The 14,375-nt window shown below is 48.2% G+C and overlaps 1 protein-coding gene across 2 annotated transcripts; it reads left to right on the top strand.

The window, feature by feature from the left end:
- Window positions 1-1,304: 1,304 nt before the first annotated feature.
- On the top strand, window positions 1,305-7,924 carry LOC111843246 (cytochrome P450 2K1-like). Of its 2 annotated transcripts, none has more exons than XM_023810684.2 (9): window positions 1,305-1,558; window positions 4,046-4,208; window positions 4,383-4,532; window positions 4,896-5,056; window positions 5,364-5,543; window positions 5,651-5,795; window positions 6,043-6,227; window positions 6,385-6,526; window positions 6,670-7,924. In XM_023810684.2, the coding sequence occupies exons 1-9, from the start codon at window positions 1,364-1,366 to the stop codon at window positions 6,855-6,857; spliced, it is 1,509 nt and encodes a 502-aa protein (XP_023666452.2). In that variant the 5' UTR covers window positions 1,305-1,363; the 3' UTR covers window positions 6,858-7,924. The 2 variants fall into 2 exon arrangements, with proteins under 2 accessions (XP_023666452.2, XP_023666453.2); XM_023810685.2 differs by having other exon boundaries at window positions 5,403-5,543.
- The last annotated feature ends 6,451 nt before the right edge of the window (window positions 7,925-14,375 follow it).

Below are 14,375 nucleotides of genomic sequence, written 5' to 3' on the forward strand. Positions count from 1 at the left end.
CCAGGAGGTGGAGTGAAATGGAACTTCTGCAGAAGTGAGATGAAGAGACTAAGTCTGGAAAGTATCCTGATGGTAAAGGGAAAAGAGCTCACTTTCTCGATGTGGTATCCCCGGAAGACCACGTCACAGCTTGTGATGTGAGGGAGACTCATCAAACTAATGTTGGCCAGTCTCTGTATACGGCGTCTGTATACAGCAGGTTCTTCCTGTCCGCCAATCGAGTCTGCCGACCCCCAATGACCCTGTACACGGTCTAATGGTGGATGGGGAACAGACAGTATCTGTATATAATGGATTTGGGTGCATATCTGTGTATTACAAATGTACTGCATCAAGGCTTTTTGCTTTGTCAGTAACCACTATTTAAACAAAATAATAATAATTAAAAAATGCACTAAATTACAAATGCTCTGGTCAAGATTATAATAGCTCTGGTGTTGGGGTTGGCACTGACCCATTTGTAAGTTTAAAATGCATAAAAGCAGCACATAAATTTGTGTACTGTATCAAGGCTTTTTGACTTTGTCAGGAATCTCTATTTAAACAAAATAAATTAAAACAAAATCAAGGTAAGGCATGCCCATACATGTAAGGCAAGATAAGACCAATTCAGTTTATTTCTATAATTCTCTTGAGGTTTATTTTACCGTTATTTTTTTATTGAAAACGAGAGGTATGCTGTTAAAAGAAAGGTCCAGAAAGCCACACCAAAAATATTAAAACCAATCATTTCATGGATAAGGAAGCCTAACAAGGTAACCAACTTAACAAAGTAAGAAACAAATTGGATGATAAATAATTGTTTTGAGGGTATTTTATGGCTGATTTAAGACACGGGTCGACACCAACCCGTTTAACATAAGAGATAGGAACAGAAAGCTAACATAGGACAAAGGTTAACTTACCTTTGTCCTGCATCCGCAGTCACATTTACAAAGCCTGTAATTTATCAACATTCTCTTCGTATGGATGTTCATACGCATGAGTGACAAAAAACATCTTCCCATGCATACTGGTGATTCGAACAAACGCATTTAAAGACACCCTTCGAGAAATGAGACGCCTGGTTTATAATCTCATGCAGATACTTATCTCACGCTCCATATCTAATGTATGCAACTCTGTGTCTTTCACTCTGAACTCTCAGATTACACTGGCTATGTCCTGCTGGTTAGAGCATGATGTAATAATGCCTTTAGGCTAAGCCCCTCCCCCATCCTGGCCTCCGTAAGCCAACAGGAGCCCAGTACAGGTGACTGTCAGCCCGCCTCTGACGAATCAGCCACTAGACCATTCAGGTCTTGGTTCCTGAACAACAACCACAACCAGTAGCAGAAGGTGATCAGCAGTCTTCGAAGGGACCATGATCCTCTTGCAGGGACTTCTGCAGATTCCCAGCACCGTCATGCTCCTGGGGACCTTGCTGGTGTTGTTGGTCCTGTATCTCCTCTCCAGGACCTATAACAAGGGAAAAGAGCCCGCTGGACCGAGACCTTTGCCTCTCATCGGAAACCTGCTGCAGCTGGATCTCAAGAGACCATATCTCAGCCTCTTCCAGGTACAATGTGTTCCCAGACTCTCATGTGTAGTGGCATAGGACTGCATATTCTCACATTTAGTACATGTTTAAAAGTGCTGCACCCCCAATTAATTTATTTCTCATTATTTTGGTTCTCGTACCTCAATCTGATGACCTCCTGTTCCTGCGTTAATGTGGTCACATAAGACGTAGATGCTGGAATCAATTAAAACAAGACTTTGTTTAATTCTCAAAGCTATACACTCATCCATATATTATACAAATATAATCCCACTCAGTCTCAGAACCAATGTTTATGATATAGCAATTGCAATGAGGGCCTCTTTCCATTCACAGCAGGTCATTGTAACCGTAACCACAACTGGCTGATGAAATCTACTGAAGGGGAGCCCCTCCCCCAGTTGGATAAATCTACTGAGGTGGACCCTCCCCCGATCAGATTAATGTACTGAGGGACACTCCCAAAAATTGGAGTGTCTCTGATGCCGTTATTTTCAGGGTCGTGGGCTGGAAAGTTTGGAAGCCCCTGCTCTGAAATACAGGAAATAAGTGAGTAATAGAGCTTGTAATGGCACAAGGGCCTCAGTTTCATGTGGAAGCAAACAGCACTGCTGGGTATCGCCGCATGGCAACTGTGGGCGCCCAGGGCAGGCGAGTAATCCAGTCACGCAGGTGCAGTGATTTCAGGCCCTGAAGCAAAAGGCTGTGGGGGAGGGAACGCATGTGGGAGGGGCAACCAAGCGCTGAGCCTGCCCTCACCCGCCCAGCCCAGCCCACCACTGGGTGTGTGTTAATAATAAGATCTTTTTTAAAAAAATGTTGCAGAATCAGTCACTATTGACAAGCGTTACATGTGTAAGAAATGAAAGCTCCTCAGCAAAAACACTGTATGAAACACTGGGGAAAAATAGATGGGCTACCATGGACTGACTGGTAAAATGTCAAAAGGAACTGATGAGACTGAGAAATGGAGCCCATTTAAAAAGGGAGACATACGCAATGCAGTGAGCTTCCTTTGCAACTGCAATGCAGTGAGGTTCCAGTGAGTTGATTTCAGGATAGCTGAGAAGCCAGTGATGTAAAATGGCAACTTACAGGTTGTCCTACTCATTAATTGATTTCATTTTCCTGTTCTTTTAAGCTGTGAGAATACCCTCAATCAGCCCCAGTTTTGCTGTCTTTTTTGGTGCAATACCCTAATAAGTATTATCCATTAAAACAAGTATGAAACAAATGTGGGTGGGGGCACCGTTAGTGGCCCCAAATGTTACTGGGGGCTCCAAAACTTCCATTTTGGCTCAAAACACTTCTGCAGCTAGTATGAACAACATTACAGCTTCTGTAAAACAACACTACATAACCTCAATTAACAGTTTAATTAACACACAGAAATTAGTCTTAAGCTTTTCACCTTTCATGTAAAATCCAATGATTCTGGTTTCCATTAGAGCTATGCAGAATTTGCAGAGTTACTCCTCTGTAATGCCTCATTTCTGCGCTGTTGTGAATGAGATCCCTCTGGCAGAACAGGACAAACCGGGATTTAAGCTGCATTGCAATGTTGGGTGCATAAAGGAATTCTTTGGTAACCTTAGAAAGAACGATAATCTCATTCACATAAGGGGTCTGACACAATGCTGTGAAAATTGTTGTAAACACAAGAAGCGGAATAATACTTCTACTGGGATACAAGAAGTTTTTGTTTCCGAGTCTGATGTTCTATTAAGGTGAAGCACTGGATAAATATCTTACTCAGCTTCATTTAACCTGATAGACTCTCCTGATAGACTAAGCATATGGCAGAGGGACAGATGTTCTGTAGCTGTCCCTGGAGTATGTAATTAGCATGTAAAAACAGTGTGAGCCAGCGGGAAATAAAGTTCGAAATAAAGTTCGAGTGCCTAGGACACGTTCCCCTTATTTCTTAAATAAGGGGACCACAACCCTGGTCTACCAATCCAGTGGCACTGTCCCTGACCTCCAAGTGCTGTTGAGAAGGCATGTCAGCCATGACAGCCCCACAACATCCAGAGCCTTCAGGTACTCTGGGTGAATCTCGTCCACCTACATTAAATACAAACCCTTAGTATGACTCAAGGTAGTTGTGCTGTGTCTGGGTTTATGGAAAAGGTGTCGTTTTTTGTTTTTTTACTTTACACATTGTTTGGATACATTTATTTTCTTACTTTACAAATTACTGTTTTGATAAATGTGCTTAGATGTGTTTAGTATATGCTCTTCTTGTTTTATCCTGTTCACTTTGTGTTTAAATGCTAAAAAAAAAAAAACATATTTAGGTTAGGGAACCAATTAAATTAATTGGTTTTCCATTATTTCTTATGGGGAAAATTCGATCAGACTTTTTAGGATTTGAACCCGAGTTCTGAACGGATTACGTTCGAGCTCTGAGGTACCAATGTATATGTATCCTTTTTTGTTACTTGATACAATCTCTGTGTTGGTCAGTCAAACAGCATCTGTTTCTTAAATGTTATTTTTCTCCAGCTGTCTAAAAAATATGGATCAGTGTTCACTGTCCACTTTGGCCCCAAGAAAGTGGTGGTTCTTACCGGCTTCAAGACTGTGAAAGAGGCCCTGGTCAACCATGCAGAGGAATTTGGAGAACGGGAGATATCACCAATATTTTATGATTTCACCGAAGGTCATGGTATGGCTCAGTTACATACTGATGAATTTCAACTGTTCAATATTTAGTGAGTGACTTTCAAGGTGATATATTGAGAGTACATCAATCCATAATAACGGGTACATTAAATGCACATATTTACACTAATGCTTTGAGTATCCTGAATAAAAATGACAGCAATCCAATCCCACACAGGAGTCCTGTTTTCCAATGGAGACTCATGGAAGGAGATGAGACGCTTTGCTTTATCCACCCTTCGGGATTTGGGGATGGGAAAACGAGGAAGTGAGGAGAAGATCATCGAGGAGATCCACTACATGTCAGAGGTGTTTGAAAACTTCAAAGGTGAGATAATGGTTGTTAACTTGTTATAACATCCGATTAATGTTAATTTACTACATTAATGATTTATTGAAAAAAATAATTTAATGCCAGCAAAATGTGCATATCAGTGATGTGAGTATTGGGAGAGTCACAATATAATAAAGTTAAACAAAAGACATGATTGAAACAAAAGAGTGGGATGATGGTACTAAAAAATTATTATTGCACAGGTTAATCGGTCTATTGTACGGTCAGTTAAATGTCCTTCTGTCCCCCCTCCTGCTCCCCCTCCTCCCCCCAATGAGGAGTTTGATGGGGTGTAGCGTAATGCAAGTGTTTTCAAATGGCTACATAAATGCTCTGATTCTCCTTCCTGTTTCCCAGGCGAACCCTTTGACACATTGCAGGTAGTGAACTACTCAGTCTCCAACATCATTTCCTCCATCGTCTATGGTAGTAGGTTTGAATACGATGATCTAGAGTTCCAAAGGATGGTAAACAGGGCGAACCAAAATATCAGGCTCACCGGGTCACCTGCCATCCAGGTACTTTTCTGTTTCTACTGTATTTCACTTTTAAGGTTACTAGGGTACAGTCTGAATGGGGCAGCTGGAGGGACATTTGTTTAACATCAGTTCAGTTAATAGAAACTGCAGAACAAGGAGGAAGAAATTCTGATCAACCAGCAAAAGCCTGGCAATCTTAATCTCAGTTCTAAGATCTTCATAAACCTGCCTTCCCTGACAAATTCCATTAAAAACTAATGTTGAGTAATTAATTGAAATAGGAATCTCTCCAACATAAGGCTCCATGGTAACACATCTAATATGGTTTTTGTTTCTGTGGTGGCAGCTGTATAACATGTTCCCACGCCTGGGTCCTTGGCTGAAGGACTGGGTCACCCTGAAGAAGAATACTGAGAGCAACATAGAGCAGGTGAAAAGTCTGGTGAAGAATCTGCAGGAGACTCTGAATGCTGAGGACAGGAGATGCCTCGTGGACTCCTTTCTTATTCGACAGCAGGAGATTAAGGTACGAAAGTGTTCAATGGGAAACATCTACATTGATCATACTTTTCTTCCAGCTTTGACATGAGTTTTCTGTTTATTTATCATATCATGTTCTGCCATCTCTACCAGAAATCCAGGGAGCAAGAATTCTCCTACTACCATGAGAAGAACCTCATCATTACAGTGTCCAACCTTTTTGCAGCTGGAACTGACACCACTGCGACCACACTGCGTTGGGGCCTGCTGCTTATGGCCAAGTACCCCGATATACAGGGTGAGGACAGACACATTCACACAGGCCTTAACACGGTACCCCCCCCCCCCATATACAGGGTGAGGACAGACACATTCACACAGGTCTTAACACGGTACCCAACTGGTAAATTTTACCCCCCTGCATTCTGTCTCGTTCCTCTGTTGGCTCCAAAAAATAGCTTGAGTGTCACACAGGGGGCCCCCTAGCCATGTTATCTTAAGGTCCCCAGAGAAGTTAATCTGCCCCTGTCCCCATCCACCAATAGACCGCGTACAGGAGGAGCTGGACATGGTCATTGGGGGTCGGCAGACTCGAGTGGAGGACAGGAAGAACCTGCCGTTTACAGACGCCGTCATCCACGAGATACAGAGACTGGCCAACATTGTTCCAATGAATGTCCCTCACATCACAAGCTGTGACGTGGTCTTCCGGGGATACCACATCAAGAAAGTGAGCTCTTTTCCCTTTACCATCAGGATACTTTCCAGACTTAGTCTTTCTCTGCCTTGTCTTTAAGGTATTTTGCTCACGTAATCTGAAATGTGATGTTTGCTATTGAGTATAACTGCAATAACTGAGCTCCGTGGTTTTTCCTTGTTCCCTACAGGGGACCACTGTCATCCCGCTGTTGACGTCTGTACTTTATGATGAGAGTGAATGGGAGACTCCCCATACCTTCAACCCCGGCCACTTCCTGGACGATCAGGGCCGGTTCAGAAGGAGAGATGCCTTCTTGCCCTTCTCTGCAGGTACAGCTCAGGTTCTTCTCTGGCCTTCAGTAAAATGCTTATGAACGGAGCTCTGCTTTTTCCTCTGGCTAACTGTCTGAATATCGTTGTCCGTTATCCCCCTTAATAAGCAGAGAGAATCTCCCCATCTGTCTTTCCTCCAGGGCGTCGGGCGTGTCTTGGAGAGAGTCTGGCCAGGATGGAGCTCTTCCTCTTCTTCACCACACTTCTGCAGAAGTTCCGTTTCACTCCACCTCCTGGGGTGTCTGAATCTGATCTGGACCTCACTCCAGCGGTTGGATTCACCCTCAGCCCCTCCCCTCACAAACTGTGTGCTGTAAGCCGAGGTTGAAGATCCTGAATTCTGTTGGTTTATAAGGAGCCATTCTTATATACTGTAAGGTAGTCTACTTTTTTGAATAGTTACATAGGGTAAGATGTAAAATTCTTCATATTGAGAAATGCAGATTAATTCAGTCTGATTGATAATTAACATATAGTTTTGATTTTTAACATATAGTAAGCAACTCCACATATTTAGAGTAACAACATAGAACAACTTATTTTGAATAAATTACTCAGGGTCAGATGTTAAACTCAGCTTATTGAGAAATACTGACTGGTGTGGCTCGTTATACTCACTGGGGAAAGAACGAGGGGGGAGAATGCAGGGCGTGACAGTTGTAAGACAGAAGCGGCTTTGTAACTCAAATTAGTGGTTGTGACACTAACATTAGACCAACTGACATGAGTTATAATAAGAAATACTGATTCAATTCACCTAAAGAGTTCATTCTGATTCATTCACCAGCTCGTTCAGTGGCACTTCATAATTGCATAAAATAAATTTGGAACATTTGTGTATCGATATGTCGAAAAATAGGCTATTATTATTGGGCTACATAGTACTAAGGAGTACCCTTTTACAATCTTTTACAATGTTTGCATGCAGTTTTTGTCTCGCCTGTGCTTTTCTCGCCGTTTTCGTTTGTGATTACCAGAAAGCTAAAATGCTGCCACACCGCCAATTTAAGATCGGGGGTGTGTCCTCAATTTCAAATTTGCTTGCTGGTTCGGTGAAAACCAAAAACTAACATAGGCTACCTTTTGGCTTTTACTCCCACCTAGTGGTGAAAACATGCAACCGCAAACATAACCATAGAAAACACACAAAAGATTAATCATAAAGGGTCTATTACACTCGCACTATGTTTTCAACTGGTAGGTTTTACATTATTTGTGCAAACCATAATACTACCCCAATACACTTTCTGCCAAATTCAGGAAATTGCTCCTCACAGTTGCCTAGGTGTGTGTTTCACGAGTTCTCTTTAAAAAAATGAGGAATATAGTAGCACAGCCATAAACAGTTACAGCCATTCAACATATTGCTTCAGGAGGAAGGAAGGAAGTGATGTCAAGAAAGGAATTTGGCTGTTGAGCTCAAATATTAGTGATGTGCGATACCACTGATTTCCTCTCCGATCCGATACCAAGTAAAATTCAGGCTGGTATCGACAATACTGATCCGATACCGATACTGTGTACAAAAATGTTTGGAAAATCAAAATAAAATGTATTGTATTTAAAATTATAGCTTCATAATGAATACAAGACATCAGACTACTTGCTCTTATTGTTTAATTATGAAGAATTACCATAACCAACATTTCAACAAAAACATTGAAATTTCACACTTTTCCTCATTCACAGGTTTATGTTAAGGAACAACAGCATATTTACAGTTTTCCCTTTAAGTCTGCTCCGTTTTTTGCTCACAACCTCTCCTGCCTTTGAAAAGATTCTCTCTGCTGGTACAGAAGAAGCAACGATTCCCAGGTATCTCACTGCAAGTCTGCTTAGGGCTGGGAAGGTTTGTTCATGCTCTTGCCACCAAACCAGTGGATCCTTATCTCGGGGAATCATTTTTTCCTCTGAGTACCGGCGTATTTCAATGAGTACATCACTGGCAGCTGACCGGTGATGCTGGCCTGACAAAACCTGAATGTCAAAATCTGTCCATATCCCTCCTTTTGTTGCAGCTGAACCTGAGGGTGCAGGACTCTGGCTAAACCCTGAGGTAGAAGGCCCTGAGGCAGAGCTAACAGTAGCTGTTGAGCTTGGAGTTAGAGTGGGCGCTGACTGTCCTGTCTGATAGACTTCCTGCATTTCAGTGTAGAGACGTTTTTTTAAGACCTCAAAATTGGCTTTGTCTCGAAAACCAAGGTGTTTAAACCTAACATCCAGAAATGTACTGGCAGCTAGACAGTGAATGCTCTCAATACCCCTGAATCTGCGCTGGCATTGCTGTGCCAGTTGTGTGGCAAGGAAGCTGCCCTGACATTCACATGCTGCTACAGCCCTTTGAATGAGCGACACGAGTGGAATCACTTTGGAGACTGAAACATATTTTTCAGATGACACTTCCCGTGTTACTTCTTCAAACGGCCGTAGTGTGTCGACTGTTTGCTTGATGAGGGATAATTCTCCCACATTTAAGCACAATGCATTCTTTCCTAAAAGGCAGAGGGCTGTGGTCACAGCTTCATTTTGCTCACAGAGCCTCTCCAACATGTGAAAAACAGAGTTCCAGCGAGTATCTACTGACTGAATTAGCTTGTGTTCTGCCACTTTCAACTGTTGCTGAATATCCCTGAGCTTCTCTGAGGCCCTTGTGCTGTGGTGAAAAAAGGACACGATCGCACTGCATTTTTCCAGCACCTGCATCACTTCTGGGACAGCTTTTACACTATTCCTTACAACTAAATTCAGTGTATGTGCCAGACATGGATGATGCCTCCATCCAGCTTTGTGCACTGCACCAACCATATTTGCACCATTGTCTGTCACAACTGCAACCACCTTCTCTGTTATGCCCCATTCTTCTGTGATTCGCTTAAGCGCTGAGCTGATATTATCTGCTGTATGCTGCCCATGGAAAGTGTGGGTTTCCAGAACAAATTCCCTCATTTGCCAGTTTTCAATCAGATGACATGTTACGGTCAAAAATGCTTCTGTGGACACTGAAGTCCACATATCAGTGGTAAGGACGACACTAGAAGCATTTTGCAAAGATGCCCTTACTTTGCCTTTGCATTCATCAAACATATTAACAAGATCAGTCTCTGTCAGTTTTTTTCTTCCTGGGAGTTTATATTTTGGGTCAAGAGCTCTCACAAATCTCTGGAAACCTTGGTCCTCCACTATGGACAGAGGCTGGAGGTCCTTCACAATCATCTCTACAAGGCATCTCGTCAGTGTTGCTGCTCTTGGGGAATCATCTACAAACAATATAAAATACACAGAGCAAAACAAGTGATGGGGCTACACTGCACTGAATGTTTAATAATATTTAGATTCAGCTACTGTATGTATGCAGACTCTCAAAATACCCTACACTAAGGGGAAAGGAATTGATAGTTTACATACATTAACTCTTTTATATAGAGTGTGACTAATTGAAATTGAGTTAAATAAATAAATACCACATACTGCATAATGTCACGCCCCGCTCCGTCCGCTCCTAGTGTGTGCCACGCCCCCTCATTATCCACGTGTGCTTTCCCGATTGTGCCCAGCTGTTTCCTGTTTCGTTTGCCTAGTCTTGTGCATTTAGTCCGTGTCTCAGTCGATGTACCCCAGACTTGTCATTGTATTGTCATGTGCAGTGTCCGTCGATGTTCGTCTGCTCCCAAATAAACCCCGTTTTCCCTGACTACCTGGCTGCTCTCGACTGCTTCCCTGCTCGCCTACCCGCGAGCGTGACAGAATGACAGATCTCGCCGAAAGCACGAAGCAGCGGTCCGAGCACCACCGGCTCGGACTGCTGCAGGACTTCGTGTACTGGCATGCCCAGCCCGAGGTACAAGAAGACCCGGTAGCCCTGGAGCTGGCTAGCCGGGGCCGGGACCTGCTCCGGAAGGAGCGCCCGTCGGGGCAGGACTACCCGCTTGGCAAAGCCCGGAAATGCCTCCGTCGGCTACAACGCCGGCTCGCCGAGCGAAGGGAGAAGCTGCAGGAGGAGACTCCATCGCTCTTCCTGGGAGCCTGCTATCTCCTCCCCGCCTGGGATGATACCACCGCTACGAGCCTGGCCAGCTCCCATCCGGAGAAGCCACCTCCGATGGAGGCTTATTTCTACCGGCCGGAGCGTCTGGGGCTAGGCGGAATTCGCGCCGTAAGAGACGGCGTTCCCCGGGTTCCCAAAGCCCTGAAAGGGAGGGTGCCCACGCTCTCAGCACCCCTCCTGCCGGCTCCGGACCTGCATGTTCCGGATCTTGCTGCCGCCGCCGATCTGCCCGCGGCTGCGCTGCCTGCTGCCGCCGCCGATCTGCCCGCGGCTGCGCTGGCTGCTGCCGCTGTCGCCGCTCTGCCCGCGGCACCGCCTGCTGCTGCTGTTGCTGTCGCCGCTCTGCCCGCGGCACCGCCTGCTGCTGCTGTTGCTGTCGCCGCTCTGCCCGCGGCACCGCCTGCTGCTGCTGTTGCTGTCGCCGCTCTGCCCGCGGCACCGCCTGCTGCTGCTGTTGCTGTCGCCGATCTGCCCGCGGCTGCGCTGCCTGCTGCCGCCGCCGATCTGCCCGCGGCTGCGCTGCCTGCTGCCGCCGCCGATCTGCCTGCAGCACCGCCTGCTGCAGCCGCCGCGATGCCAGCAGCACCGCCCGTCCTGCCCGTCCTGCCTGTCTTCCCTGCTGCAGCTGCCGCCGCTCTGCCTGCGGCACCGCCTGCTGCAGCTTCCGCCGCTTTGTCAGCGGCACCGCCCGTCCCATCTGACCCGCCTGTCCTGCCTGGCTTGCCTGCAGTCCCGGTGGCTGGCCGCGTGGAGGCTGCGCCCGCCGAGGCGCCCCCTGCTGGCCGCGTGCTGGTGGCGCCCGCCGAGGCACCCCCTGCTGGTCGCGTGCTGGCGGCGCTCGCCGAGGTGCCCCCTGCTGACCACGGGACGGCGGCGCCCGTCCTGCCGGCACTGGAACTGCCTGTCTCGCCTGTCCTGCCGGCTCCTGAACTGCCTGTCTCGCCTGTCCTGCCGGCTCCTGAACTGCCTGTCTCGCCTGTCCTGCCGGCTCCTGAACTGCCTGTCTCGCCTGTCCTGCCGGCTCCTGAACTGCCTGTCTCGCCTGTCCTGCCGGCTCCTGAACTGCCTGTCTCGCCTGTCCTGCCGGCTCCTGAACTGCCTGTCTCGCCTGCCTTGCCGGCTCCTGAACTGCCTGAGGTGGCCGCGGTGGCGCCCCCTGCTGGCCGTGTGATGGTGGCGCCCGCTGTGGCGCTCCCTGCTGGTCGCGTGCTGGCGGCGCTCGCCGAGGTGCCCCCTGCTGACCGTACGCCTGAGGCGCCTACCCAGGCGGCCCCTGCTGGTCGCACGCCTGCTGCTGCCTCCGTTCTGCCTGAGGCGCCCCCTGCTGGTCGCACGCCTGCTGCTGCCTCCGTTCTGCCTGAGGCGCCCCCTGCTGGCCACACACCCGCGGCTTCGTCCGAGGCCGCCTCTCCCGTCCTGCCCGCGGCCCTGCCTGAGGCCGCCTCTCCCGTCCTGCCCGCGGCCCTGCCTGAGGCCGCCTCTCCCGTCCTGCCCGCGGCCCTGCCTGAGGCCGCCTCTCCCGTCCTGCCCGCGGCCCTGCCTGAGGCCGCCTCTCCCGTCCTGCCCGCGGCCCTGCCTGAGGCCGCCTCTCCAGTCCTGCCCGCGGCCCAGGCCGCCTCTCCAGTCCTGCCCGCGGCCACGCCCGCGGCTCCGGCTGCCCCGCCTGTTGCCTCCTTAGAGGCCCTGACTCCCTCGCCCTTGCCCCGGCAAGGCCAACGCCCCCCAGGACCCCGCCTCTCAGTGTCCAGCAAAGGACGGGGACATAGGCGTCGGGCCCGGGTCCCGCCCGCCCTGCCCCCTGGCTCGCCCGTTCGGCCCCTGGCTGTGGCTCGGTGGCTGCCTGCGGGTCCTCCGGCTCGGGGTCGGCGGTCCCCTCCGGGTCCCCCCCTGGATCCGCGGTGCCGGTCCTCGGTCCCGCCTCCGGGTCCATGTCGGCCGCCTCCGGGCCCCCATGCTCCGGCTGGGCGTCGGACGGCGCCTTCGCCGGCTCCGGCTGCGCCTCCGCCTGCCGCGGCTTCCCCCTTTAGCCTGCCTTCGCTGGTGTTCCCTCCTGCTCCCTCCGTGTCCCCTCTGTCACTCCCTCGTCCCGTTCCTTTGGCCCCTGGGTGGTCCCCTCCTGCTCCCTCCTCCCTCTCCCCTGTGGCCCCTCCGGCCGCTGCCTGTCGCCCGCCTGGGCTCCCTCGGGCTCCCCTTTGTCCCCCTTCCGTTCCTGTCTGGTCTCCCCTGTCTGCTCCTCCTCCCTTCGTCCCGCCTGTGTCTGTTCCTCGTCCCTTTGTTCCTCCTCTGTACACTCCTGGCCCCTTCGTGTCGCCTGTGGGTGTCCCCTCTGTGTCCCTCTTCTCTGTTTGCTTGTCTGCGTTTCCTGTCCTTTGTCGGGTCTTGTCGTTTTTCTCGTCTTTGTTCCTGTTTTGTGTCTGTGTCTTGTTCCCTGGTTTTGGTTGATGTTTTGCTTTGTCTTTCGGGTCCTGTTCCCCGGTTTCGTCCCGTCCGTCGCCTCCTCTCGGGCGCGCCCGGTGTGTGCGCCTTTGGGGGGGGGTTATGTCACGCCCCGCTCCGTCCGCTCCTAGTGTGTGCCACGCCCCCTCATTATCCACGTGTGCTTTCCCGATTGTGCCCAGCTGTTTCCTGTTTCGTTTGCCTAGTCTTGTGCATTTAGTCCGTGTCTCCGTCGATGTACCCCAGACTTGTCATTGTATTGTCATGTGCAGTGTCCGTCGATGTTCGTCTGCTCCCAAATAAACCCCGTTTTCCCTGACTACCTGGCTGCTCTCGACTGCTTCCCTGCTCGCCTACCCGCGAGCGTGACACATAAGTTTGTCAAAACCTACATTTTAAAATATTCAATTAGCCATCAGTCAAAACAAATGAGACTGAGTGAAAATAATACAGCTGAGAAATATTTTATAGATACATATTATCCATCTTATGTATGAAATATTTTTCAGTTTTAAAGCCCACAATACCTGTTTTACTGCAAGTACTCTGTATATTTTAATGACACCTAGCCTATGTAATCCACTTTAAATGATCTACTCTACAGACAACCTTACCTGACTAATCTAGTCCTACTGAATTGATGTGAGGTGAACTCAGGGACACATATTAATCCAAGCTGAACTCATACAGCTATTTATTGTAGCATATGTTTATTTCATTACTTATTTCATAAGAATATTTATTAAAATAATATATATTTTCTCCCTCTGTACCTGGATAGTGCCTGCCTGCAGCACCAAAGGACTCCGCAAGAGACTGCTGTCTGACCCTAATGGCACCTGTCCCTCTCTTCTCCTCCTCTTCAGTTCGCCTCAACATAAGCTCGTCATATTCTGTGTTATGATTTACTCTGAGGTGCTTGACGAGGTTTGTGGTGTTGCCACAACACCTTACTGTCTTGCCGCATGTGTCACAAACCGCGTCTTGGCTGTTTGTGGAGGTGAAATAGCTCCACACATGACTCCGTTTACGCTCAGCCATTGTTGCGAGGGAGCACACCAACGCGCTGTGATGCATTTATACAGCCGTATTACGCATATGACTGTGGCAGGCGGAAGAGAAAGTAGTTCCTTCCAATTTACACGATCCCAATAATATAGTTACTTTCCACTGCGTTCCTGTTAATGATAAACTACACATTTACCCCAAATGACTAAAATATCGATATTTTAATATGAGAATCGATTCTAGAACATAAATAACTGGTATTGGAGGAATCGATATTTCAGTATCGATCTGCACACCACTATCAAATATCAGCAACTGCAGAATCACGGACTCAACCTTTTATTTCACCTACAGTGG

This window comes from Paramormyrops kingsleyae, chromosome 22, assembly GCF_048594095.1.
Source record: "Paramormyrops kingsleyae isolate MSU_618 chromosome 22, PKINGS_0.4, whole genome shotgun sequence".
Taxonomy (NCBI): domain Eukaryota; kingdom Metazoa; phylum Chordata; class Actinopteri; order Osteoglossiformes; family Mormyridae; genus Paramormyrops; species Paramormyrops kingsleyae.

Bases quoted from the DNA above. Each gene is read 5' to 3' on its own strand.
- LOC111843246 (XM_023810684.2), top strand. From the start codon at position 1,364: ATGATCCTCTTGCAGGGACTTCTGCAGATTCCCAGCACCGTCATGCTC. The intron at 4,533-4,895 runs GTGAGATAATGG...CCTGTTTCCCAG, and splicing joins GGTGTTTGAAAACTTCAAAG to GCGAACCCTTTGACACATTG. The intron at 5,796-6,042 runs GTGAGGACAGAC...ATCCACCAATAG, and splicing joins CAAGTACCCCGATATACAGG to ACCGCGTACAGGAGGAGCTG.